At 53.2% G+C, this 27,641-nt stretch overlaps 1 protein-coding gene across 6 annotated transcripts in view; it reads right to left on the bottom strand.

Annotated features, from left to right (window-relative positions):
• The window catches only part of SPTAN1 (spectrin alpha, non-erythrocytic 1), a 57,299-nt gene that overhangs the window by 7,167 nt on the left and 22,491 nt on the right, over positions 1–27,641 (bottom strand). For 2 of the 6 annotated variants that reach the window (XM_054584270.1, XM_054584271.1), the window contains exons 16-47: positions 26,909–27,090; positions 26,346–26,589; positions 26,035–26,157; positions 25,358–25,575; positions 24,445–24,537; positions 23,968–24,102; positions 22,640–22,788; positions 21,575–21,634; positions 20,262–20,460; positions 19,276–19,380; positions 18,828–18,851; positions 18,296–18,331; positions 16,415–16,462; positions 15,545–15,636; positions 15,116–15,260; positions 14,825–15,006; positions 13,089–13,188; positions 12,729–12,926; positions 12,490–12,636; positions 11,671–11,774; positions 11,401–11,563; positions 11,004–11,018; positions 8,992–9,123; positions 8,660–8,797; positions 7,643–7,747; positions 5,457–5,665; positions 4,521–4,641; positions 4,217–4,338; positions 3,730–3,862; positions 2,015–2,113; positions 915–1,074; positions 217–293 (exon numbers count right to left, since the gene is read on the bottom strand). In XM_054584270.1, coding sequence (XP_054440245.1) covers positions 217–293; positions 915–1,074; positions 2,015–2,113; positions 3,730–3,862; positions 4,217–4,338; positions 4,521–4,641; positions 5,457–5,665; positions 7,643–7,747; positions 8,660–8,797; positions 8,992–9,123; positions 11,004–11,018; positions 11,401–11,563; positions 11,671–11,774; positions 12,490–12,636; positions 12,729–12,926; positions 13,089–13,188; positions 14,825–15,006; positions 15,116–15,260; positions 15,545–15,636; positions 16,415–16,462; positions 18,296–18,331; positions 18,828–18,851; positions 19,276–19,380; positions 20,262–20,460; positions 21,575–21,634; positions 22,640–22,788; positions 23,968–24,102; positions 24,445–24,537; positions 25,358–25,575; positions 26,035–26,157; positions 26,346–26,589; positions 26,909–27,090 — 4,058 coding nt within the window. The remainder of the gene's footprint in view (positions 1–216; positions 294–914; positions 1,075–2,014; positions 2,114–3,729; positions 3,863–4,216; positions 4,339–4,520; positions 4,642–5,456; positions 5,666–7,642; positions 7,748–8,659; positions 8,798–8,991; positions 9,124–11,003; positions 11,019–11,400; positions 11,564–11,670; positions 11,775–12,489; positions 12,637–12,728; positions 12,927–13,088; positions 13,189–14,824; positions 15,007–15,115; positions 15,261–15,544; positions 15,637–16,414; positions 16,463–18,295; positions 18,332–18,827; positions 18,852–19,275; positions 19,381–20,261; positions 20,461–21,574; positions 21,635–22,639; positions 22,789–23,967; positions 24,103–24,444; positions 24,538–25,357; positions 25,576–26,034; positions 26,158–26,345; positions 26,590–26,908; positions 27,091–27,641) is intronic. The other 4 variants (XM_054584274.1, XM_054584273.1, XM_054584272.1 and 1 more) reach the window with 4 other exon arrangements.

Here is a 27,641-nt window from a genome sequence, read left to right on the forward strand (position 1 = left end):
CCTACAGAGCACAGCCCTGCTCGCACACGGGGCCGCCACAAGCACGCCGAGCGTGGAAGCGCCCCGAGGACCGGGCTCGCATCGTGTGCGCTGCTGAGTCCCTGGGGCCCAACGCAAGAGTCAGACGTCTCCATGAAAGGTGCTGAGCACCGCGCATCCACCAGGAACTGCTATTTGAGCACATTTCAGATACCCAGCCAAGGGGCCGCAACTGACCTGTTTGGTAAGGAGAGTCTGGACAGAGGACAGATCTCGGCCGTAGTCATCAGTCTTCAAACTGTTCTCCTTTTCACCTAGAAAACCAAGCATGGGAAATATACCTCTCCCTCTCAGTGGAGTGAGATTAAAAGAAAAAAATACTCAAACACACTATTACCTTTTTATATTTCAATTTCACTACCACCAACAGCAGCCTGTGATTCCACATTAACTGGCTACTCCCTGCACCTCAGACCCCCATTCCCCATCTGTGCCATGAAGACACGTGATTCAGTCTCCTCTTATGTGACAGCAACTACCAAGGTCACGTGGTCTTGAAATCAGTCTAGTTCCTGCTCTCAGGAAGGGTGAGCGCACCCTGGGCCCAAGTGGCTGGGGGCCGTGCCGACGCAGCCTGGTGCCAGCTGCCGTGCTGTGTCCCTGCTGTGACCTTCACTGCTCCTTTCATTGGCCAAGGGCTTTCCTGTGTGTGTGAGAACCCGTGTGTTGGCCCAGTGCCAGGCCCCGTGAGGCCCTGGTTCTCTGCGTCAGGACACGGGCCCTAGGCCCACCCTGGCGGCGGGTTTTCTGACACGCTCACGTTTGATTAGTTTCTTCTCTGCAGAAGATCTGCTGCAAAGGGAATAGATGAGCAGGGGTCTGAACAGTCCTGCTGGGCAGGGGGCGAGAACCGGGCTGCCCGAGACCACGCTTACCGATCCAGGACTCCACCACGTCCGCCTTCCAGTTGAACTGAAGGAAGGCCGAGTTCTCGTCCAGCTTCGCCTTCCTCTGGGCGGCAGCCTTCTCCAGGTCGGACACTTTCCCATTCAAGCCCTTCATCTTGGAGGAGATGTTCTCCTCATGGTGATTGTTCTGGGCCACAAAGAGAAGGCACGCTCCCGTCAGTCCCCTGCCCCCCACGGTGGTTACCTGCCCCGGGCCTCCCTGCCTGGGGGGCTTTGCTCTCTGGAAGGGTCCTGTGCGCCGGGGGAAAGAGTGGGTAAGGATTCCAACAGCAACACAGAGTAAAAGCCTTAAACAGACGAGTACTGGCAATTCCACATCAAGGAATAAATTCTAAAGGAATAATTGGGAATATACTGAAATGTTAAATCACAATCACGTGTCTCCATCAGCATTAGCTTTGACAGCAAAAAAACTGGAAAAAGCCTAAATAACAGTCTCTAGAAAAAATACTATATACCCAAAAATGGCTGTTTTATGTATTCCATAACAATAGAAAAATGGTTCAGGAAAATGTTTGGATACTGTGGAGACTGAGCTTACGAAGCCTCAGGCCCTTTTGTTCCCTCTTGGTTCAAAATGTACTGGAACGTCCTGTATAGTGGCCCCGTTACAGCCAGAGCGACGCACCCCGATGAGGCAGGCGCCTGTTTCATCGGGGGCAGCGGTGTGGAAAAGGTCACACCGGTGTTCTCAGGTGGTGGCGGAGGGTGATGGTTACGACTTGCTTCCCTGCATTTCCCACTGTTTCTACAAAGGGCTTTAACACTTGAGAAATAAGTGGCGACCACCACAAGGGAGGGGGTGCTAGAGTCACAGAACATGCAGCGGGATGCCTCTCCGCTCAGCTGACGCAGAGAAAGCGTGCGCTGCGCCGTTCCTTACTGACTGGCTTCCGAAGGGGAAACCAGCAACCAATCATGGGGTCTCCTGCTTCTTTATGAAACACAGGAGAGGCACTGCTACTGGCCTTGCGTAGAACTTTGGTGACTATCCTGGGGACGAGCATTGTGGGCAACAGATGCCTGCATGCGTCCCGGCGCTAGAAACCAGGGTCTCACAGGCTCACCTTCTTAACGAGGTCTTGTCCATTAGTGCAGACGTCATTCACACGGTCCTTGTGGACAGTGAAGTCTGTCTCGAAAGCTTCGTGCTTCTTCAGCAGGCCCTGCAAGGGAGGCAGCGAGACCGGCACTGAGCGCCTGGCACGCACCAATGTGCCGCGTCGGGGCAGAGGGTAACACGCCCTCCCAGCATCCATCTAGCTGGGCACTAAGGCGGCAAACAGGTGCCAAAATAAGCGGGGGATCCTGAAGGCAATACACCCCAGGTGCAGCGCGAGGACCGGCGGGGGCGGGCCTCGGGAGCGGCGCCAGGACGGTCTTCCTGGCTGGGCATGCTCTGAGCGGTCAGTCAGCAGTGTCCCTCCTCCCCTCTGGGGGACCCGGAGTGGACAGAAAGTGTGCGGAGAGAGCGATGACACCCCCGAGCCCATCTCCTCAGGGACCTTCCCAGTCCTGCCCTCAGCACAACGGGAGCGCTGGAGACAACGCTCCCAGGGCCCAAACTGCACAGAGGCGGGAGCGCCCTCACCCATTTCGGTTCGCGCTCCGCCACCCCCATGAAACTGCACAGGGTCCCCACTGTGAGGGGCATGGCTCAGGACTACCCCCATTCTTAGGAATGCAGACTCTGGGTCTGCAGCTGGTGACACACATTCAGGAACATTCTAGCATAATGTGCAGCTCCTCCTATCAAGAGGGGAGTCCACTCATCCACCCGACCCCGGGCTGCTTTGTGGCTGCTCTGACCAACAGAAGGCAGTGAGGACAATGCCGTGTCCCGTCTGAGACGAGGCCCACAGACCCCCGGCGGACTCCGCCTGTGCCTGGGAGAAGCCGCCTGAGCGAGGCGGCCCAGCCTGCTGGGAGAGGAGAGGTCGCGTGGCGCGGACCGGCTGCCGGCGGCCTCAGTGACGCTCAGGGATCTCAGCCCGGCCGCCCTCTGCCTCAGGGCGGCGGTGAGGGAGCCCAAGGGAGAACAGCAGAGGGACTGTCCCCCCATTCACAGAACTGGGGGACACAAGAGTCTGTTTTTAGGGTTGTTACAGTGTGACAGTGAACCAACAGCACGTAGGACGCATGTGTGCTGAACTGTGTGCCTGCGAAAGGCACGAAGCGGCCCTAACCCCGGCACCTGTGGGTGTGCGCCTGTGGCCTCTGCAGGTGACCCGATGAAGATGGGGTCACCAGGCTGGGCCCGAACCCCGTGACTGTGTCCTTAGAAGCAAAGGGAAACCTGGACACAGACACACCAGAGCACTGCCGCAAGAAGACAGACGCAGAGGGAAGATGGCTGCGGAGGACAGACAGAGCCTGGAGTGACGAAGCCACAGCCAAGGACCCCCTGGGGCCACCGGGAGCTGGGAGAGCTGAGGGAGGACCCTCCCCGAGAAGTTTCAGGGGGCGAGGACCTGTCCACCCTCCTTGCTCTCAGACTTCTGGCCTCCAGAACTGGAAGACAATGAAGCCACCCGTGCGGCAGCCCTTGATGGCAGCCACAGCAAAGCGACAGAGCACTGGGCTCACAGTCAGGTCCGCTTTATCTGCAGAGGGACGACTCCTGCAGCCCAAGACCTTGAGGACAAAAACCAGCCAACGCGACCTTGGCCCCTGGCTCGGTAACCCCCTGGTAAGAGCACAGCCACTCAACAAACCAGCAGGGAAGGGCGACCAGAGGCGGGGGCTGGGAGAGGAGGCGGGCGGCGCCTCCGGGCCTGCTGACCTGGATGGCAGCCAGAGTGTCTCCATAATCTTCACTGGCCACCAGGGTCATTTTCTCATTGATCCAGGCTTCTTCCTCTTCCACGTTGGCTACGAACTGCTGATATTCCAAGGATTCTTCTAGCCGTTGGCCCCTATTTACAGGAGACAGGAAAAAAAAAATCAGCTATGGCCCCTTCAGACATTGTTCTGACAGTTAACACGCTTAAAAACGCCGACAAGTGTGGGGCGTAAACGGCTCAGTCAGGCCCTCCGCACGCTGCGGACAGTGTTGGCGGGATGAGAGATTCTAGGACCGCACGCTGGGTCCAGAGTCTCGTAATGGGACCAGCTCGCCAGGGGCGGTCAGAGGTGGCTCTGGAGCAGGCCAGCTGCAGCCCCTGTACACACAGGGACAGGGTCCAGGAGGCGGCGGGAGGCCCCGAGCCCCGCGCAGGCCTCCCGGCTGTGGCCGAGCAGGCCGCGCCGCACTGCGCCCCGCCGCTCACCGGGCCGCGGCCAGCTGCTTCAGCTCCTGCCAGTGCTCCACAAACTGCGCCAGGCGCTGCTGGATCTCCTCCTTCCCGATGGTGTTGTCGTCTGACAGCTTCTTCCCAGTGTCTAGGACACCCTGGCGGGCAAGGAGGAGCAGGTTAATGGCCACCTCCAATCCAGAACTTCTTCCCAGTTTGGGGAGAGGGGGTCGTGAACACTGGCGACACCTCAGTGACGCGAACCAGAGCAAAGGATTTCCCAGTGGTCACTGGGGCTCATCCAACCCTGCTGCCCTCTCAGCCCGAAGGGGCTCCTCACCTGAATGGCAGGCTCGTGAGCAGCCAGCTCCGCCTCCAGCCGCTTGTGCTTCTTCCTCAGGTTCTGCACGCCTGTTAGGTCGCGGCCGTAGTCCTCGGAGCTCACCAGCAGCTTCTTCTCTCTGGGCAACACAGGCAGGCGGTCAGCACCCGCACCGCCATGCTTTCAGCTGGAGGTGTCGGCGCGGAACTGCTGTGAAATTCACAGCCCTCATGATGTCCTTCACCGACCCAGCTCCCCAGGAAAACCCTGTCAGCCTTCTGCAAAACAGAAGTCTTTATTTCCCAAATGAACAGTGTCTGTGTATGCGCGTGGGAGCACGCACTATGTCTGCCTCTGCGCAGGGCTGGGGGTGCCTGTGGAACTGCCCTTCAACCCACTTTATCAAAAAGACACAGAATCAGAGAGAAACTGACCATTTTTTTTTGGTGAGGAATTAAGAGATTCCCCCTATTTTAAATTGGTTTGTGTATGTGCTACACGGGCTAGAAAAAGTAGCCTGAAATTGTGGGGAGAGGATTAAAAACAAACTCCTCTCCTTCCTTCAAGAATCGACCTCCCCCAGGAAGTCGGACTATCTTTCCCAGGTGGGAACTCACTAATTTCCCCAGGGACCTCAGGGCAGGGTCTAGCGCAGCCTAGCGCGGCCATCACGCATCGATCACTACCGTTTGGAGGCTGCCGCTGACCATGGACGGCACACCTGGCCCTCCGGAAACGGATGCGGGCCACGGCGAGTGTGGTGGGTGCAGCCGGGACCCAGCACAGCGTGGCTGCCGAGGCCATGCCCTTCCTGCCACACCTCCCTGTCCCACCGCCACAGACCAGGAGAGAGCTGGGCCTCCTGACCCTCACTCGGCCTCACAGTTCCGACTGCCATTGAAGGATTAAGGGACGTCCTGGTGGCCCAGAGCATGACGTCCCAGGAGCACATACTTGATCCAGGACTCCTCGTCATCCATGTCCCGGAAGAACTGGTGCAGGCGATGGGATTCGTTCAGCTTGGCTCGCCGGGAGGCTGCCATGCTCTTGATCTTCTGGAAACGACTGTTGATGGTGTCTCTCTTGTCCTTTACTTGGGATGTGTCGAAGGCACTGCTGGTCATCAGGCTGTCTGCCTGGCTGTTCAGGTCCTTCAGGCGGTCCTGGGTATGGAACAGAATGGAAGGGGTCAGAAGTCTGGGTCTCCATGAACTACTTGCTTGTAAATACGAGCTCAGGAAGTGCTCCTCCCTGATAAATTGGTTTAGGATATATTGGGTGTGGAGTGTTGATACACTCAATGTGTGGTATGCAGACCCCTGAGCTTCTACAAGGTCAAGACTATTTTTGCATCGATGGTGCAACAATGGGCGTGTGAGCGCTGAAGCCTTGGCTCAGGGCAGGGCAGACCGCATAGAGAAATCGCCTCTTCACTGCTCTGCGCTCCCAGTAAAAATGCAGCCTCACAAACTCCCTTTAAAAAGCAGTAAGATCCCTGGCTGGTGTGGTTCAGTGGACTGAGCACTGGCCTGCAAACCAAAAGGTCATCGGTTCAATCCCCAGTCAGGGCATGTGTCTGAGCTGCGGGCCGGGTTCCCCAGCTCAGGGCGTGCGAGAGGCAACTCATCAGCATACCTCTCACACACAGATGTTTCTCTCTCCCTTTCCTCTTCCCTTCTACTGGTAAATAAAGTCTTTTTAAAAAAGCCCAGTGACTGTCTTGAGGAAAAGCATGTGGTACAAGTTCAATGAGCCACCTTTTTCATGCAACCACCATTTTTACTTGAAAGGACAACCGACAAACTCGTCATTCAGACTTCAGGATCTGACAAATGCTGTGTTGGGTATAAAAAAAAGGAAACCTATCATTTCAAGGAAAACTGAGTTTGTTGTTAAGGATAAAACTCAAATTTCCTGAGAAAATCAGAATTCTGGAAAATTTCTGTCTCCCTCCATGAGCCTAACAACGTTCCAACAGGTAACAATTTCTGCGTGAAGACTGGTTGTGACTTTAACTAATGCGATGATATAATGAAACATGTCTACATTTAGAAGGTCTACATAACTCAGTGAACCAGTATTTTCCAAATAGTCCTATAACCTCACACATGGGTAAAGAGCAACATGGACCAGTGGATTTTAAGAGAACATGGTATAAAAACATTTCGCGACTAACCTTTAATAAACTACCACCTACTGACCTTGGTGTGGCATCAAATATTCACATTAATTATCTGACTTAAAACACTACTCCCTTCTCAAGCTACTGTGCATGGCTGTAGTGTGAGGCGACATCCCGCAAGAAACTGCACTCAGAAGCAGCTATGAGAAGTCAGCTGTCTCCCGTTAAGCTGGACGCTGAAGAGATTTGCAAAAATAGAGCCAAAGCCAGTCCTGCTTTATTTTTGTTTTCGGAAAAATTTAGTTATAATTCATCAGAATGTTACTTATGTTAATTTCTAATGGGTTTATTTCTATCTTAAATGAATCGATAAATCTTTAGATGCATAAGAAGCTGCAAAAACAGCGCAGGTTCGTGTGTTCTCCCACCAGGTCCCCCAACTGTCACGCCTTCCATGGCACAGGATCAAAACCAGCAACCCCGCTGACGTTGCTATGACCGATCCACAGGCCTCATGCAGAGCCCACCCTACTCTACATGCATTCACTTGCGTGTGCCTCTGGGGACGGGCTGCGTGGCCCCGCATGGATTTACCCTGCGAGTGGATCTGGGGAAATCACCATCGAAATCGAGGCACAGCCACTGCTCTGTTAGCACAAAGGCACTTCCTGGACCTTGGTAGCCACATACCCGCCCCGACCCCAACCCCCGGCAACCACTTATTTGTTCTCTGCCTCTGTGAATCTGTCATTTCGAGAATGTTACAGAAATGAAGCCACATAGCATGTAACATGTTGATACTGATTTATAAAATTTAACTTCTAAAATTTGTTTACTTTTAATAACGGTGAATATTGATAAATACAGCCCCCACACTCCTCGGGGCCCCTCAGTGATAGTATAAAGTGGTCCCGGGACCACAACGTGTGAGACCCTCGACTTTGAGTGAAGGACACCCCTCCCCTTTCCCAAATGCACAGCCGTGTCCAGACACGGGCCTGGCCACCCCTCTGCTCACCTCATGGGCTGATATATCCGCCTCCAGCAGTTGATGTTTTTTTAGCAAGTTGTTCACAGAAGCCAGATCTTTGCCATAATCCTCAGATGCCAGAAGGGCCTCCACCTGGCGGCGAAAAAGCAAGAGGCTACTGCACAGTGCACATGGAGAGTTGTGGAACATCCAGGCCGCCCCACTGCTGTCCCCGGTCTTAGAAGGCCTGCACACTTCTGACCGCAAGTTACTGCTGTGCCTGCTCGGCCTGGACCAGCCTGTGCGGCCTGAGGCGCCCTGCCTTCCTGTCAATCAAAAACCCAGCACCGGGCAGTTGAAACGCTACAGCTAAAGGCAGGGTCACTGAGCCTTCAAGGAGGTTTGATGCAAAATGCAATGCCACTTCACGGAAACTCCACTCGGGGAAGAACTGGCACATTCCCCTCAGCACAGCGTAGAGTGCCAATCGGAAGACCTGAGTGTCCGACCCCGTGGGACCGGTTCTGTGATGGCACAACTCACTCTATATGGACCCGGGCAGCTATTCAAACTACTGGGAGGAATTTCTGGGGACTTGGCGATAACACTCCCAATATATACTAACAATAATTACACTGTGAGTCCAACTGTATGTGAAAAATACAGCTACAGAGACATTCACGTAAACATGCACAGACAGGACACGGAGAGCGGTGGCTCTAAACGTTTCTGCGCCGCACCCTTCCTGCACCCTCCCACTCGCCTACGCAGCGTGCACGGCTGCCCTACTCTCTGCTCTCTCAGTTTCTACCTGCACTGCCTCTGGAGGAGTGAGCTACAGCCTAAGGCCACCAAAAATAAACTCACTCTTCTCTAAACAGTCCTTCCCTCTACTCCTGAGTCCCATAGAGCACACGGCTCACAGACAATAACGAAGATTTCTGCTAAAAGGGATGTCAGGAGAGCCCTGACTTTTAATGGTTTTGGGCTCACTGGCAGACCTGTTACCATCCTAAGTGACCAGACATCCTCTGACGCTGGGAAGGGAAAACCTCCTGGCATTACCTCGGACAGCCAGAAGTCAAAGTCCTTGATTCCAGTGTTGAAGTTCTGCTGCTTGTTGGCTTCTTTCAGTTTCTGGCTCTTTTCAGCGGACTTCTGCACCAGGAACTGCCACTGGTCAGCTAAGGCTGCCAGCCGCGCCTGGGCCACAGAAAAGAGCCGTTAGAGATGGTGAAAGCCAGAAAACCCGTTGTGCTACAGCTGACTTGACACACTCCCGGGGGGAGAACGGAAGATGTTCAGAGCAGCCCCTCCCACCCGCGTGCACGCCTCTCTGCGTGCAGCCGTGCCGGAGCCGGCCTCGTGTCCCCGGGCCAGTGCGGAGTAGGGCCCACCTTCACAGCGTCCTCGCTGCCGGCACAGGCCCCGCGCTCAATCAGAGAGTTGCCTGTGTCGATGACACCACGGATGCGGTCAGCGTTGGCGTGCAGCTCTGCTTCAAAGGCCTGGTGCTTCTGGTGCTTGCTCTAAGGACAGCAAAAAGCCACCTTTCAAAACCTAGTCCTGCACTTGACAGCTTCCTGGGGAAAAGGGATTCTCAGAAGGGAGTGCTAGCAAACTTAAAGACCCGGGGCAAGGGCCAGTGTGTTTGCAGAGAACACCACATGGTATCTGTGACTACTGTGGGGGTCAGGCTGTTGGGGCTGCGGCAGAAGGGCTGGGCCACCAGAAAGGAAATGCACCAGCTCAGGAATAGGTAAACTGAGTCAACTCTTAAGTCAGCAGGACTGGCTATCTGGGAGTGAGATCCTGGAATTAAACACTTTCTAACACCGTTCAGAAGACCGCAATGGCCAGTTGCAGTTCTGAACCTATGAGTACATCACTCTCCATCCACGGCTTTCTCCTCAACGGACAGAGGCTCTAACAATAACACACGTACGCATCTCTCATCATCTGAGGCAGCGATCACTATGGCGCAATGCCTCTGTGGCCAGGCTAGCAGGCTGGCTGGCCGGCCCGCTGCACCAGAGGAGAAATCTACAGCGGCTGCGGGCTGGGGCTCAGCCGGCCTCTCGTTTGGTGGCTGTCATTATCAAAACTCCTGGATATTGTCAAAATCCAGGCTTCCGTCCCAGTAGGAGCTTCTTTTCGCTAAGAAGAGAGAGGGCTGGGAGGGCGATGGGCTCCTGATGCTGGGGCCTAAGAGTGTTTTCAAGGATCCACAAAGGAACAGGAGGCGCGGGGACACAAGACACAAGTGCAAGGACGTGGCTATGGCACAATTCTGGGTGAGAAATGCAGGGTCTTGGGGGAGAATGTTATTTGGGGGAAAAAGAAGAGAAAAAAAAAAGCAGTATAGCTGAGGAAGAATTCTGCATCAAATATTTCATTTAAGGAGCAGCAACTGTCCAAGGACGGAGCCACCTGGCTGGCAGACCGCAGCACTGACACCGTGTCCCTGCTGGGTACCCTGGCGCCTGCGCTCCAGAACAAGAACAAAAGGTCTCGAACGCCCACAAACCCTGACGAAGCCCGATTCACTCTTCCTCTTGCTCTGATTGCTCTCTGGTTTGAGTCCCATCTATTCTATTACTTCATTGCTTCTCTCCATTTAGGCAACTTCTGAACTGCATTAGGACAAAAAGTCCCTTTCACTACCCCTTGGGTAACGTCCTGTTTTCCCTCAGCCCTTTGCCCCTGGCTCCTCTTAGATTTGGGAGCAGGTCGCCTGCTTTCTCTGTGGATCTCTCGCTGGTCCTCTCCTGTGACCAGCATGAAATTCCCACACTCTGCTAGACCCCCTGCTCTAGGCCACCAAGGGCCAAGGGCCTATGTCTACACGGAAAAAGGTGACTTTCATTTTTTTTTTTTTTTTAAAGAAGCACCTCTCCCTGGCTGGTGTGGCTCAGTGGACTGAGTGCTGGCCTGCGAACCAAAAGGTCGCCGGTTCTACTCCCGGCGCGTGTCAGGGCACGTGCCTGGGTTGCAGGCCGGGTCCCCAGTTGGAGGCGCCTGAGAGGCAACCGATCAATGTCTCTCACATACTGATAACTCTCTTTTCTCCCTCCCCTCTTCTCTAAAAATAAATTTAAAAAAATCTTCGGAAGCAGCACCTCTGGAAAGAAAGCAGCCAATTACTGCCCCTCAAATCAAACACCGCGCAGAACTCGCCGGTGTGATGAACTGGAGCGGGAACGGGGAATGAAGGGGTGCAGGCTAACGACAACAGAGACAGCCACAACCCGCAGGGACACGTGGGTGGGGGCGATGGGGGGTTAGAAATGAAAAGATGGATGAAGAGACACCAGCAGGCTGCGCGTGGCCACGATCACAAGAGTCTATACAGAGGAACACAGGTACCGGAGCTCATTTAACTAAAGCTTTTAAAGAACAAAAAACTTACCAGCAGCTTGGAAAGCTACAAAAACAGATTGAAATAACAAGAGTTCAGTACACTGATGTGAACACACAAGTCAGCTATTAAACAGAGACTCATTTTGCCGTCCTCCTTTCCCCTGGGAAGCTCTGCAGCTGGGGAGAGCGAACAGAAGGGCGCTCTACAGCCTTTTTGGAGCAGGGACCGACGGTGCCAACAGAGACGAAGCAGCCCTGAAAGGGCTCTGGCAATTCATTGGGACCTTCCCACCAGGCTCAACGTCTTATGAAAATTTTCACTGGCCTCACCTTGGGCACCAGGAATTGTCTGACAGGTATACCTTCCTTTTAAAAGATGCCATGCTTAATACAACTACTCAGGACACCAGCTACTTGGGAGGTAACAGCCAAGCCATTCAGCTCACCTGGATGTTGGTGGGATCCTTATAGGACTCGTCACTCGCCGTCTGTAGTTTTTCACTGATCCAAGCCTCGATCTCATCCACGTCCCGGCTGAACTGCTGGAGGGTCTGTGATTCTCCCAGCTTGGACCTCTTCTCAATCATCTGGGCTTTAAGACGTCGCCACCTGAACAAGTGAAACGGAGACCGATGTGCACGAACGCCCCTCCAATGGGACTGGCCAGCGCGCTCTCACAAGTGTGGCGGGATCGGTCAGCGCCGCAGAACACCCACCTGTCCAAAACCTCATTGCGCCGGCTAGCGATGTCGCCTTTGGCATAGTGGCCGGCCGCGATGAGCTGGTCGGCGAAGGACTGCAGAGCAGCGATCTTCTCCTCCTGTGGGCAAGCAGAGGCGTGAGGGCGAGGTGGGCAAGGCGGCACCGCCTGCCCTATACTGCAGGTCTCGCGTAGAGAGCGGTTATTTTGGGTGACTGAGAACTAGCCGGGGGCAGGATCGGAATACACCGACACTTTAGAAGCAGGAGCACAAAAAGCCAAAAGCTTGATTTCAATCATTACTAGAGTAGAGTTTAACTCAAGAAGACTCCAGGTCACGCTGGGGCGGGGCAGGGGCTAGGACACCCGTAAACGTCACATACAAAACTAGGCTAACAGGAGGAGGTGGTCAGGTTTGCTACACAGCGGTTTATAAACCAAAGCATTTTACATCTTTCTGATCTCTGTTAACGTGTCCCCTCACCTACCCCCAGCTTTGTTTCTCTTCCATTTCACAACAAACGTTCCCCCTGTGGCGCCCCCATGGTCAAACCCTCAGGACTGATGTGTAAAGTTAACAAAATGACTTCTGTAGCTCGTTTTTCTGGACTGCACGGGTGTCCCCGGGGGCCGCAAGACGGACTGCGCTGCTTCCTTTCTGGACTCAGAGTCGCGCACTGCGCGTCAAGGACGCTGCCAGCACGCCCTAGCTGGCTTAGACAAGTCAACAACTATTTTTGACCGTATTTGTCGACAAAGAAAAGGAGAGAAACCCAACAAAGACGATGTCCATCAGGAAAAAAACTGTTCAGACTCTCAGGTACAAAGGCCTCACCTGGACATTAATGGCTTTGTCAAAGTCCTCGTGTTTTTTGATCAGGGCCTCCACACTGTCCAGCGAGTCCCCTTTGTCTTCCGTATTCAGGAAGGCCTCCCGGGCAGCCATCCAGTTCTCTGCCTGCTCACAGTCCCGATGAAACAGCTAAAGGAAGCGAGACAGGTGAGAAGACGGAGCCTTTGGCAATGAAATGCCAGGTCAGAAACTCTGCGGAAGCTGCTGTCCAGCACACATACCTGCAGTTCAAGGCACTGGTCCAACATCATCCTGCGCTGCACCCAGGCCTTCTCCAGATCTGCACGCTCCTGATCTAGAATATCTAGTTTCTCCTTGATCTCTGGGCTGGCATAGTGCCCATGGGCCAACAGCTGCTGCCCAAACTGCTCAAATGCCTGGAAAGTGCCAGCCCTGGCATCAATTTCTGTCCGGTGTTCCTGCCAAGAGGAGGAAAGGGATTAGGTAACCGGCAGAAGATGCCCACTCTGATGTCAGCCACCAACTCACAACAAAGGGGGCCAGGGGAAGGGGACGACGAGGTCTGCCCGGCCCGGCGGAGCAACCGGGCTCCCGTGGCTCAGCAGGCCGGCCTCACCCACCTGGTGTCGTTCCAGCAAAGCCTCGGCCCCGGTGACGTCCTTGGCTAGCTCATCTGAGGACACCAACCCGCGTATTCCATTGATCCAAGACATCAGGTCCCTGGAAACCAGATCCACAGAGGAACGGCCATTATGCTATCTGGCAAGCAGGCTTCCTGCCCAGGAAAAGGAGGAACTACAGGGTTTTTGTCTCAGAAGGCTATTTGGGATGAGTACAGTCAATCTAACGAATGGGGCTAGATGTCTGGGCAGTTATTTCAAAGCCCCTTGTTTACCTTATTGATGTGTTTAAAAAAATCAAGAATTCCTTAGAGAAAAAAATGAACAGGTTTATAATGAAGACCTTTCCATCCTACAGAGCAGCAGGTTCTAAAAGAGACAACAGCTGTGGTTAAGTTCCGCAGCTTCAAATGCAAACACCTTCTTTTAGCGTTCGGCCTGCCAAGTCCTAGGCCAATGCATGTATTCAGTCCAGCTTCTCACAGACACGCACATACAACGGCATAAAAATCAAAGTGTAAGGCCGCACATCGCATGCTTCCTTTTACACAACACACCCAGAACAGGCAAACGCACAGACAGAAAGCAGAATCGGTGGGGAGCGGAGAACAGGGAGTGACTGCTTATGGGGTACACGGCGTTCTGCTAGGGTGACGATGAGTTTTCAAAACCAGGCAGGGGATGGTCGTACGACTCTGTGAATCCACTGAATGCCATTGAACTCTCCACTTTAAAATGACTGTTTTGTGACCTTCACCTCAAACAAACAGATAAACAAAAACAAAAACACAACCGGACCTCCTGCTGGGGGCCTGTGAAGGCAAGGAGCACGCCTTGCTGCTCCCACCCCAGCAGAGGCCGGGCCCCAGGCAGATGCACGGACACACGGCAGGAGCACGAGACAGCGCTCTTAGCACCACCGAGAAAAGAAAGGTCTGGCCTGCACGGCAGCACTAAACAAGCCACACATCGCCCACTTGGTGGGATACTACGCAGCTTTAAAAAGACCCTGGTCCTTGACCCCGGGACATTCTAGCAGAGAGCTGGCCGGGGCGCTCATAAAGCGTCGGCGTCACGGCACTGAAGGCAGCGGCCTGTTCTAGGCTGAGGAGACCGGAGCGCCAGAGGCAGATGGTAGTCCTCGCCTGGCTCATGTCCGAAAAGCAAGCCTTGCCTTATAATAACCACTTCACACAACTGGGAAACAACTAAATAGGAACCAAAAACCAAATACTGTTGTATCAGTGCTAGATTTCCGAGGCGTGGAGGTGGAAACGCAGTTATTTAGGAGAAGGACCTTGTCCGCAGGAGCTGCACACTGACAGGCTGGAGGTAAAGCACCAGGAATCAGCAACCTGCTTCCACGTGGTCCAGAGAAACAAAAGCATGGGTTTACAGATAAAGCAAATGCCACAGAAGTTAACTAGGGGACTATATGTGAATGGTGAAGGGTTTCAGGGGAGATCACTGTTTCATCTTTCCATTTCTCTGTAGACTTAAAAATTTTTAAATAAAAAATGTGTGTGAAAAGACTGAGGTACATCTACATCAGTGAAAAATATGTCCAAGGAAGAAATTGCGCTTGGCAGGGGCGAAGAGCTGCGTGTGAGCATGCGTGTGCACAAACACGGCTGAGGAGGCAACTTCTGTCTTTCAGGCCTTCAGTAATTTGAATGAAAATGACCAACGACAGGTCCTCGCCCTCAGAGCTGAGTGCTGGGTGGCGGGGGTTTTACCGGAAGTCACTCAGGAAGCGCTGCAGGTCGTGGGAGTCGCCCAGCTTGGCCTTGCGCTGGTCCGCGCGCTTCCCCAGGCTGCTCCATGCCTGGTTTAACTCGGTGCATTTTTCCTTCAGGTCCTCTGCTGACTCCGGGTGGGACTGGATCAGGCGCTCGGCTGTGTCCCCGAGGGAATTTACCTGGGGGAAGAAAGTGGTGAGAAAGCAAGAAGTAAAGGAGCTCTGCTCCGTGGAACCCAAGACCTGGCTCTGCCCTGGGCAAAAATGGAGGAGGACAGCACGTGCCCACCTTGTCACCCAGAGCCGCCAGGTCCCTCTCAAAGCCCTCGTGCTTGCGCTGCAGCGCCTGGACACTGGCCAGATCGTGACCATAATTGTCTGTATTCAGAGCCTGATTCTTCTCTTCAATCCACTCCTTGGTTTCATCAGCATCTCTGCGGGTGAGACACGTTCTCGTTAATAAATGCTGAGAGCAGCTGCCTTCCTAACAGGACACACAGGGACCTTTCTCACTGGCATCTGTGCATCTGCCAGGGATACCACCAACAGCTCCAAGCCACACATGTGCGTCCACTCACCCAGCATCTGCCTGTCACACACGGTCCCAGGTGCCACAAAGCGCAAACATACCCAGCTCCAGCTGTTACCCTGGCGTGCCAGCAGGTTTGGGACACTTGCAGCGCAGCGTGCTGTCTCCCAGCCCGGTGCTGGCCCTCACCTGTGGAACCTCTGCACCTCGTGGGCGCTGCCCAAGAGCTGGCTCCGCTCCTCAGCCAGCTGCTGCAGGGACCGCCACCGCTCGTTCAGCTCCTGCGGGAGGACGCACAGCGTCAGCCCTCAGCGGCCCCCTCCGTCAGGCCCACCCCCGGCTCTGGGAACCGGGCCAGTGGGCTGCTGGTTTCCCTTGGAAGGACAGGCCGGGCACAGACACTGCTCTCTCCAGCCCCCTGAGGGGAACACATTCGCACACAACCACAGCACACGTCCGGACGGTCAGGCCTCGCCGGAGCTAGAGGCACGTCCGATGGCGTGCACACGCCACGCCTGACCTGGGGTCACCCTGGAAGCAACAGGAGACGCAGCGGACTCATCCTTACTGTTGGCTCCTAGCCTGGCGCCCACCACAGAGCAAGTACTTCATAAATGGCCGCCTAGCAGACAAACCCGAGTCCACGGCCTCGGAGCCCAGAACCCGCTGTTCCCCCACCAGGCCCTGGCAGGCCCGGGGAGCGCGGGAGGGCTGAGGACCTTGCACGCCAGGGAGGAGCCACCACAGCTCCAGAAACAGAGGCCCAGCCTCCCCTGGGAGGAGGCAAGAGGGGCGGCTGCTGCCTTCCTCGCAGCTGCCAGCCCTGCCGGAACCTATGGGAAGGTGAAGGCTAACTCTGGCAAGACCTGGCGGGTATGTGGCCGGAGATGTCAACCCTGGTGCACAAAGAGAGCCAGTTGTTTGCCCAGGACACCCTCAGACCCAGGAGAGTGACACAAGCTCCAGCTCATGCGCTGCTTAGGACGAGAGCCCTGGGCGGCAGGGAAGGGAGCCGGTGAAGCGGGCGGGGAGGCAGGGCCGCTGGCCATGCCCTCTTACCTTGATGGAATTAAAGGTGGCCACGGTGTGAACCATCAGGCGAGCAGACTAAGGTGGAGGAGGAAAGCAGAAGAGCAAAACTAATCAAGGGTCTGCCAATTAAGGGACAGAAACCTTACGTGCCACTCATCAGTTCCCAATTGTCAACCAAAATTATCTTGAAGGGATACTGTCAAAATGCCGAGCAGATAAATTAATAAAAGTATCAATGACTAGAAAGTCACGAAAAACCCCAAGTGCACAATTAGAACCAACTCAATGATTCATTTTCCTTGATGAACAGTGAAAAGAAAATGGTGAAAACCACGATTAACTAGTTGGAAGAGAAACAGCCTAAAGGCTGGTGTCTTTTTTCTTATCCCTATTACAGGAGAATGGTTCAGAAAACATATTCAAGTTAAGAAATGCTGGCAGCTGAAACCGTTTAACAGTTAAGCAGACCAACAATTTCTAATTGTGATTACTGGGTTGCTGTCCTTTTTAAGAGTGTCCCCTTGAGCTAAGGGTGACAGCCTTACCAGATGGAAAAGAAAGTAAACCAACGACCGAGCTTTCTCCTAGCCAAGGCACTAGCTTGTCTCTCGGGATCTCAAGAGCCCAGCGAGGTTCATCGCCCCGGCATTCTGTAACGCCCATAACCTTAGAGGACGTGAGACCAGGGGGCGGGAGGCGAGTGCCAGCCTGGGGGAGGGACGTCAGGCTACCAAATGCTCCTGCAACATGCCCAGGTGGCACTGTCAACCAGCGTGGGGCACACAGGATTCAAAGGCGACGTCTGCTGTCTCCAGCCCTTTTCAGAAACCAGAGGTAGCGCTGCTTGTGAAGCTGTCTGGAATACGCTTCTGAAAGAACACTCATCGCCAGGAAAACTGCCAGGGCAGACAGATGAGGTCAATGCCCACTCATGTCACCCATGATCAAATTCTGCCATATAAGGATTAAGACTGAAAAAAGGGGAAAGTGGAACTAAAGGAAAAATGCCACCGCCCCCCAGTTAGGAACCTACTGAATGAACGGAACAGGCAGAGCCAGGAGGGAGAGAAGGCCGGGGAAGCAACCCCTTCACCGAGGCCCTCAGAAAAGATGCCTGAGGGTGACAGGCACCCGCCTCGAGGGCAAGTGGCGGGAGGCTTTTGGGTTTTAGGCCTTTGCGTCTTCGTCACATCTCAGCAAGATGCAGTCGTATAAAGTAGTGACCTGCTCTATCTACCCTGCCTGCCTGTAACTCGGTGCCACGCTCCTGAAGGGCGGGGTCCGGAGGAAAAAAGCTAAGCACCTACGAATTGGTTTCCTAGTTCCACAGTCACAGCTATAAACACCTCACACCAAACAGCTTCTCCCCTGCTCTCCTGGTCCAGCGCCACCCTGGGCGTGCGGGCCCACATCCGCTCTTCCTCTCACTCCTGCCTTCACGCTGCCCCTCAAGACTCCCTCCTGTGCGGCCTGAGGGCGCAGGAACGAGCGGTCAGGCGGACGAGGGATGTAAGCGTCTTCTCTGTATCCTCAGTCCTTGTCTTTTTCACCTCATGTCCTTCTGGACAGTGATCCTACTGGTGGGACCAAGTCTGACCACACGTTGCCACCTCTGCAAAGTATATTCTGGCAGCGACACGGCTAATAAGTGCAATCTAAGTGAACTCGTCCTGAGCATCTGCAGGGGGACACTTTCCATCTGTCTATTGGGCATCACATTTCAAGACAGAACAGATTCAAAGGGTATAATGCCAGGATCGGAACGAATCCAGCCCAAATAGTCCAGAAATGAGCAAAGGCTCACGACAAGCCTGAATACTCAGAAACAGCCACACCTTCTAAAAAAGGACATAAAATATTTGTTTCCACGAAAACCCTGGAAACCATTATTTGCAAAGGAGCCCTTACCTTCCAGGGGGAGGCTGTCTTGGAATCAGTATCATCCTGTTGAAAGAAGAAGCAAGCGTTTAGGGGCGGCGACACAGCTGGCACAACGCCCGCCCCCCCCCCGCTCCCTTTGACCCCACAGCACTGTCTCTGTGACTCAGCTTATCGCCGGCTGCTGGTAAACTGCAAAGCCACGTGGGGAGTATGAAGCAAACACACACAAAAATTCTAATTTCTTATGCAGGAGAAGAAATGAGAAAACTTAATATGAAAACAATTAACTTTTCTTTCATAGGATTTTTTTGAAAAGGGGTATAAACTTAAAATTACTTTTAAAATGGTTTTTGAGAACTGAAGAGATAAACAGTTTTTTGGTTTTTTGGAGAATGGCAAATGAAAACCAAGGTCTGCTATTTCTTTACCAGAGTTTTACACACACACGACATCTCTGAGGTTCAGAAACAGAAATCCTTCAGAGGGTTTTGACTTTATATTCTTCCTAAGGTCTGTTCCTTCTCAGGGTCAAGTTCTACACGGAACAAATGGGACTTACCCTGGGCATCATGCCATACACCTCCTGTAAGGAAAAAGGGAAGGCGGCGTCATGAGGGGGTACACACCCCACTCGGTGGTGCTCAGTCCTGCCAAACCCACAGAGAGTTACAAAAAGATGGAAGGACTCAGTCTCTTAGAGAGACCCAGTGTTTATATGTAAAGCCCTTTATTTAAGGAATGCAGGAGTTTACTATTAGTCACGCGTTATACAAATGTTGAACTTTCCCGACACAGAATGGGTAAAGGGGGAGACGGGCCATCTCCCCTGCGGAGTGAAGGCAAGGGCTGCTGGCCACGGCGGTTAAACAAGACGGCGCAGGTCACGCAGAGACCAGACCTGCACCCTGGCCACAACGCGGCTTGCTGGGCTACGCAAACGGTGGCCGGGACCAAGTCGCTTCCTTGGGGCAGTGGAGCCTCGCTCCGCGCAGGGCCCACACACCCACCTGCTGCTGCACGGCCTGCACCTCCTCGGCCATCAGACCTTCGGACTCCAGGTCTTCAGCCACCTTGTTAATGTCCTTCAGCCGTGACTCGTTGGCCTTCAGATCCTTTAACGCAAAAGCCATAATAACCAAGACCCATAAGAGCAGCTCAAAGGATGGCAACAGAGATTCACAAGCTACAATCTGCATCTGTAAGTGTCTGTCCAACCCTATGAACGGGCTTTCCTCAACTGTGACAGGGATCAGGAAATCCTGTCACTGGCACGGAGGTGAGAAAGTAACTGCAAACAGCCTGTCTCAGATTTACCTAATCAACCGTAGTTGACGACCCATTGTTCTGACTGGACGGAGATTTTTAAAAACTTTCTTTGGGGGAGAGGACACAGTGTTTTAAAAACGTGATTAAACTTTAATGCCAACCATTATGGGAGAAAAAGCCCCTGCTTTTTCTGATGGGTCATAAGAACACTTTCAGATGGAAGAATGAATAAACAAAACGTGGTATGTGGCTACAATGGAATGTATTTGGCCCTAAGAAGTGGTAGAATCTCGATACAGGCCCTAAGGACAAGCCCTGAAAATGTTATGCTCTGGGAAAACAGTCAGTCACCAAAAGTAACGGAACATACGATTCCATTTATATGGGGTGTCCCAAATGTGAAAACCCAAAGACAAAAAGCGCATGTGTGGGCGGCCAGGAACCGGGCAGTGATGGGGAACGCCTGCTGAAATGGAGCGTGGTTTCCTTTTGAGGTGACACAAATGCCTTGGAACTAGACGGAGGTGATGGCTGTACAACAACTGTGAATGTGTTGTGCCAAGTACTTCTAAATTGCGCATGTTACAGTTTGCGTCAAAGGCATTTAAAAACAGCTACACAGATGGTGTAACATAACGTGTCATTTTCATTCTAATAATCTGCAGTCAAAAATCTAGAGCCCCGAGTCTTTGAACAATTTCCAGCTCAGCGGCAAGACCTGCCGTACCTTCTGGAAGTCATCAAACTTCTTCTGCAGCACCTCGACCTGCTCCAGGTCTGCGCCGACCTCCTCGCTGGTCAGGGCCGCCTCCTTCTCGTTGATCCACTGCTGCAGTTCGTTCGCTTCACGGAACAACATAAACTTCTTACAGCTCTTCTCCAGCATGCCTTTCCGCTTCTCGCCCAGTTCCAGCAGAGAGTGGTATCTGATGTAGTTCAAGAGGGTGACAAGAGGGGACAAGGAAGGCAGTTAGCTTCCTACAGAGGCTGTGCTCCTTGCATCAAGGAAACCACTGGTTGTCTCCAAGACGTAGGTCCAAGGCTATGGGTTTGGAATGAAGATGCCCTGGTGACAAAATACCAGAATGCAGATGAAGATGAAGAGCCTAGAGACCCCACTACAGCCTCCGGGATCAGCACACGTGTCATGGACACCACTGGGCGGCCAGAACAGCCAGGCACACTCATCCCAGGGCCAATCGAGCACTGACGACATCACAACCACAAATGAGGGAAAACCAGCGTTCGGCACAGTAACACACAGTTCATGCAACTACAGCTGAGGGCGCGATGAGTTTGCTGGTGGAATGTATACAGAGTTGTCTCCTCTCTTACAATGAACTCTCTGAGCAGCCCCCAGGCAGTGGGGCTTTAAATAGTCTCATACAGAACGTTAGTGCCTCTGGGACAGTAGGAAATTTCTAAAATGATATACAATATTCATTTCTCAGAAAGTTTTGGCAACTTCAGAAGGAAAATCAGGTTCAGGTAGAGTACAGAGTACCTGTACTATTTCATTAGCTGGAAGATTTCTTAAGATGAACCCAAGAATACTCTAGCTCTTGGGAATCAACATATAAAAGGCTGAACTCCTATATCTTTGAACACATGAAGTGATAAAAATTAGACTATCTAATTTAGACTATCAAATCTAAGCTTCCAAAGTGCAATAAAAAAAGCAACAAGTTACCAAGAACCAGAGAGCACTTTAACGAGGGACACTTTCATTCCCTGCTTCCTACCGAGAGCACTACAGAACCGGCCTTCCGGGGCGCTGCCGGTCCGCCCCAGAGGCCGACAGGAGGCGGAACCAACAACACTCTGAACACATAGCGGCACATGGAAGCCACCAAGGCGCGAAGCGGCCATCAACTGACAGCTTCACCGACACCTCGACCCGTGCGAGCGGAAGCTGGGGCACAGAGACGGTCCCGCCGCCACCTGGTCTCTCTGGATGAACGAGTGCCCTCAGGAGAAGCGGCAGGGGACGGGCAGGCATAGCCATGGACACAGGCGCTCAGCAAGGCTTCGCCTACTCACAGTTCTTCCACCTGTTTCATACGCAGGGATACACTGCCGGCCTCCTTAGTTATGCGCGTCCTGCACAGAGGGGCACAGCAAAAGCATGCACAGATTAGTGGGGCTCGCCCCCGGGGCGAGAAGCGGCAGCTCTGCTGGGCACCACAACAGCGGATGCGCCGAGTGGGGGAACCGGGGAATCATTCAAAAGCTCTCGGAAGCAGGCCAGGCCATGAGGAGAACCACATACAGAAAGAGCGGGAAAACGCCACCGGTGGGTCAGTTCACCTTCGCTGTCCTGGCAAGATTGCCGTGCTTAAGGCAGTCACGTTTCCTGGGCTGACACCTGGTGGCTTCACAGAGCAGAGCCAGGGTGTAAAACGATGGCTCCAAGGACAAATGTTACTGAGAGCCAAACACACAGCTTTAGTCATTTTTTGGTCCAGGCCAAAACCTGTCACTCTTGTCTTAAAAGCCACAGTCTGCAAGTGTGCAGATAACTGACCTCCTCCGGGACCACTGGGTCAGGAAAGCTCTATGATTCTCAGCTTGAGTGCGAGCGTAATTTCTGAATTATTCCTCAAGTGTCCAAAGCTGTCGATTTCATTAGTGGGGTCAGGTATGCCCTGGAGGAGGGACCCAGGTGCCCCTGGGGGCTGAGCTCTGGGAAAGGGGACAGAGCCAATACTAAATCAACTCCGCTCTCAGAACCGAGCCCACGGCAGAGAGAGTGGCTCTGTAACAGTCTCTGAACAGGGGCGGAGCTATAGGACATCTGAAAACGCAGTTTCAGAGAGCAGCTCCTGAACCAGATGATAATGCTCAGAAAAATGCTGTTTAGGAAAGGAAACCATGCAGGGAGGAATCAAACCAAGGAAAATAAAAGTATCAGTCAAGGATCTGCAGTTCAAACGGGTGGGTGAGAGGGACGCAGGGAAGCAGGAGAGGAGCACATCCTTGCAAGTGACAGGCGCCAGGACACTCGCCCTGGAACCCGCAGGACACGGCCTACACCTCGGCCCTGGGTGGTACCTATTAAGCCCTGAGCGCCGCCGGGATCTTTGTGACTGACTGTGTGGCCCTTACTGATTGTCAATCTGCTCCTGCCGCAATGCGATGCTGCCTTGCTCCTCCAGAAGATTCTCCCGGGAGGCTGACTGGGCAGGGTCCAGTTTCTTCACGTAGGCAGCCGGCACAAAACCCTGGCGGTCATTCACTTCTACTTTCCACCAGTCCTGAGGAAACAGAGGCGGTGTGCTGAGAGCGGTGTCCTGGGGAGGGGGAGCCAACCTAGCGGGCCTGTGTGTGTGTGTGCACGTGTGCTCACACACGCTCACAGGCGAGCTCAGACCTCAGTAAGAGGATCTTGTGACTGTCCAAGTCACTTGGCACAAAGACTGGAATTTCAGGCCCCTTGTGACCTGCTGAGCATGGACAAGGTCACGGGTGAAACTGCAGTGACAGACACCCAGCATGACGGCAACCCTTCTCTCCACTTAGACCCTAGGGGTGTGCCGTTCCACGCTGCAGCCGCCAGCCACGTGTGGCTAGGTCAATTTCAACAAATAACAATTAAATAAAAAACTTCAGTTGCACTTGTCACACTTAAGTGCTTAATAATCCCATGCGGCTAGCAGCTGCCGGAGGGCCAGCAGAGAGAATCCCCAGCACCATGGAAAGTTCTATTGGAAAAAGCTGCTGCTGAGGAAACCAGGGGAAGACTAGAGGACGGGCTTAGGTTTAAATTAGCATCAACAGAAACGAATCCCAGGTCTTCTCAAACTCCTGACCAGGGTACGCTGGGAGTGCAGGCATAAGGAGATTCTTAGCAACGGCGGCGCACGTTTGTCCACCGTAACCAAGGTGGCAGATATATCCCTCGGGAAAAGTCAGATAAGAATGGAGGAGTGTCATGAACTTCATTTCAAGGTCACTGTCAAACGGAATGTCAGAGAAAGAAGGCTAAGGAGCCAGGAAGCATTAATTTGGAAAATACAGAGCCTAGGGGGTGACGTCACAGCCGTCTTCAACTATCTGCTGCAGCCATGTAGTCAGGATTGTGAACCGAGAGGTACAAGGGGTAGACTTGCGGTTACATACAAGCAAACTCTGGCTCGTAAGGAAGAATTCCCCGTGGAACTGTGCGACTGAGAGAGAACCCTGTCAATGAGTGTGTGAGCCATTATACCACTTGCAGTTACTCAAGACGACAGACTGATTCACCTTCTTGATCATATGCAATAGAGGTAGGACAAACCTATGTTAAAGCAGGAGACTGACTAGGAAACTCTAGTATGTCTTCAAATTCTAAACCAGCCTCATCTTACGAAGACACAAGGACCCAAACACACCCAACCTGGGCAGAACTGGTGGTGCTGATGGAAACAAACACGCAATCACTGTCCAAGCCTTGCCTTGTTGGTGCTGTTGAGCAAGGTGAGAATGTCCCCTTTCTTCATGGTGACCTCTCGAGGACTCTTCTCCTGGTAGTCATAGAGAGCCAAGACCAGCTCCTTCCCAGTCTCGTCGTCCATGGGTGCCACTTGTTGCTAACAGCCCAAAACAAAAGCAATTCGTTAGACTAAGGATGTTCATGACGTATCATGGAAGCACAAGACAGTCCAAATTCAACATCTATACCAAATTCACTACATGTTTATGTACCTTCTTTCCAAAGCTACTAATAAAATCTGATTCAGGACCTTTAGCTCTCTGGTGTCTTTTAAAATCTTGTTTCAAACCGTCTCTAAACCTTTTGTGTCATAAGATTTAACAGTAAGGTCACAAGACTGTTGCCCACGACCATAACACCTGCTGCCAGACTCTGGGTCCTGCCACGTTCCCCGCCTCCCCCGAGTATCTTGTACCCCCGAAGGCAACGCCGCGCTCACCCGGCACGACTGGGCCTGCTCCCGGAGCGCCTGGATGCTGCTGCCGTAGGCGCTGAGATCCGACATCAAAGCTTCGTGCTTCTTCAGGAGAGCCTGCAACCAAAACCGCACTGTGACCCCGTGTGCGTGGCCGCAGCCTCCACCCCGGCCATGTCGCCAGCAAGCCACCTCCTCTGGAATCTTGTTTAGTTATGTGATGGATGATCTGAATGCCTCCTGCTCTACCATTTCTCTCCCTTCTTAATAAACATTTAACTTGGAGGAAATATTAACTGTTGACATAGTATTTTTTCACTTTTTTGCATACTTAATTATACAACACTTGCATGCATAAAGCAAAGGAGGACAGTTATCAACGTATCAGTGAGCCCATCACCATCCTGGGAAATAAACTCCCTGTCAGTCGGAGCTGGTTATGGACACGCCCTCCCGGAATGTCTGCCCAGCCCCCGCCGCATCTGGCGTTTCTTTCTTCACTACCATTTCCAAAGCTTTTCAGTTCTCCCATCTTTGGGGAGATTCAAATATAGTTCATGTCAACATTCAACTCATTCTGGTTTTTGTAATGATTGGCAAGAAATAGGTAATAGGCATAGAGACTACACCCACACATTTCAGTGAAACGTAAGACTTTCAGTCAAATAAAACAGAGGACCATCAGGACAGGTGTTAATGCACGTATATGGTGGAGAGAGGAGATGCGACAACAGCAAAATGTGAACGGTGAAGGAAGGTGACAGGTAGTTATGACCGAATTTCCATTATAAAAAGCAAAACAGACACTCAAAGACGCCTTAAAAACAGTCAGTCACAATACTGCACCTTCCGCACTTAGTAACTTCCCAGCCGGCCTCCCCGCCCGAGCCCCTGGACAGGCTCCCCAGCCAGCGCGACGCGCCCCAAGCCCAGTCACCTCGGCCGAGTCCTCGTCCTTCCCATAGTCGGTGCTGCCCACGATGGGCTCCTTCTCCCGCATCCAGGACTCGGCCTCGTTGGCGTCGGCAAAGTACTGCTGGGCCTGCAGCGAGTCCTCCAGGTCCTGTCGCCGCTGGGAGGCTTTGGATTTGAGCGACTCCCACTTCTGGTTCAGTTCATTGAGCTTGGCCTTCACATCCTCCGCAGCAAAGTGGCCTGGGAGGTAGGCGGGGAGGGGGGCAGGTTAGGGAGGACAGGGGAAAGCATGTTGACATGCGGCAGGACAAAACTGTACTTTCACTTCCATCCCTACGTGTTGCTGAGCCAGGCCCCTTCTTATTTCCAAGTCTTACGAGCAGCTCGGATCCCAACCCTCTAACAGGCTGCCTCTTCAAACCACGAGCTCCACCTAGACTCTAAGAATCAGACGTCCCAAGTTGGCAGTAGTGAGGTTACCATGAAGAAACAGAAACAGCAGCACTCCCACAGTCCTCAGTCACTGGCCCCTCCACCATCGGGTGCTGTGATCCCCGTGTCCCAGTGAGGCAACCAGGCCCAGAGGGATAAGGTCTAATCAAGGCCACAGAGCCAGAGAAGAACTCATGCCCTTAACCACGGAAGCGGGGAGACACAAGGAAGAGAAGCCAAGCCGCCTTCCTGGGGACAGCGGCTCACCTTCCTCCACCATGGCATTCCCCTTCTGTGTAACGGCTTTGATGCGGGGTTCGTGTCCGGCAATTTCCGCTTGGAGGGCTTGGTGTTTCTTTAGCAGATTCTGGACTCCAATCAAATCTTTGCCTGGAAGCAGAAGACACCGCCCCCAGTCACCCAAGCCATCCAGAGATAAGGCAGAGCTGCCGCCCACGGCTTCCACTGTAATTCCAGTTTAACTTAAATTTGACTTTGCTCATTCTGACGTGTGCCCCTTTAGACCAGGGGGTAGAGCCTTGCCCCCGCCTGACTCCCATCTGATGAGGTGGACCGACCTCTGTTGGTGGACGCAGCAATGGGCTCTTTCTCACGAATCCACGTCTCCTCATCCTCGACATCACGGAAGAGCTGCTGCAAACGCAGAGAATCGGCCAGCTTCTGCTTCCGGGCGATCATGGGCTCCTTGAGCGCCTCATAGCGAGCCACGAGGGCTTCCTGCTTCTTCTTGATGTTTTCAGCGTCAAAATGGCCAGCGTCCTGGAACTGGCGGGCCTGAATGGTGATGCCATCGATCCGATCCTGGCGACGGAAAAGGACGGACAGTCTTGAAAGCTGGGACCTGACTGAGCAACCTGTCCACTAGGCGGACTTTGTTCCTTCAGGGGTGGTTTGAGCGATACAGGGAAGAACTCACATGGCTCCTTTCCGCCCCCGGCCATCCCTTTCCCTCACGCCGGGCTCCCAGAAAGCTGAGGGGACAGCTGAGGCGGAGCAGGAGCACACACAGCACCGGGGCGAGGTAAGCAATCAACATGTTTGACCCCTCCCCAAACCAGCCTGGGCCTGGATTGCTCACCGCCCCTCCCCCCTCAGGACCCTGCGCCTGTCCGCGCGCTACCTGGTGGGCGGCCACGTCAGCCTCCAGCAGGGCGTGCTTCTTCTGCAGGTTCTGGACGTTCGTCAAGTCTTTGCCGTAATCGTCAGAAGCCAAGTGGCCTTCCACTTCGTACAGCCACAGCTCGATATCCTCAACGTTGCGGTTAAACTGCTGCTGTTGGTTGGCCTCACGGAGCTTTATTCCTAGTTGGAGAAGCAAGTGGATTTTCTGTTAACATTACTTCCGCCTAGACACACACGGGCAAGAGTAGGTTTACAGTTATAAGTACGCGAAACAGCTTATTCTTGTATTATTTACTGTGTTGTTTTACTGCCATTGCTATTATTTCATATCTCTTGGGTAACAATGGCTGGAAATTTACCCTCCGGCTGCCCACCCATCCCGCTCACAGGCGATGGCCTCTCAGTGCAGGACCACGCGGCAGGATTGTAGTTCCTGCTTCACTTCTATCACAAAGGTGAAGAAAACAAGTTGCAAGCTCTTCTCTACCTTCTAGATGCCGACTTGGATTGTTTAAAAAGCGTTCTAACCCCCATGAGATAAGGGGCGCTGAGCAGTATTAGGACTGAATGTTAATCAACACCCTGGGCCACAGTTGAACTCTGATTTTTACTGCTGAGGCCCTGTTCGGTGAGGACCGGTTGGCCACAACAAGGTCCCCTCCTCACTTCGGCTCCCCGCCAGCCGGCACGCCCAACCTCGTTTACCAAGTCAGCAAAGCTTCGGAGCCCAG

Source organism: Pteronotus mesoamericanus, unplaced genomic scaffold (assembly GCF_021234165.1).
Source record: "Pteronotus mesoamericanus isolate MK-2021 breed Mesoamerican mustached bat unplaced genomic scaffold, CSHL_Meso_final contig_78, whole genome shotgun sequence".
Classification (NCBI taxonomy): Eukaryota; Metazoa; Chordata; class Mammalia; order Chiroptera; family Mormoopidae; genus Pteronotus; species Pteronotus mesoamericanus.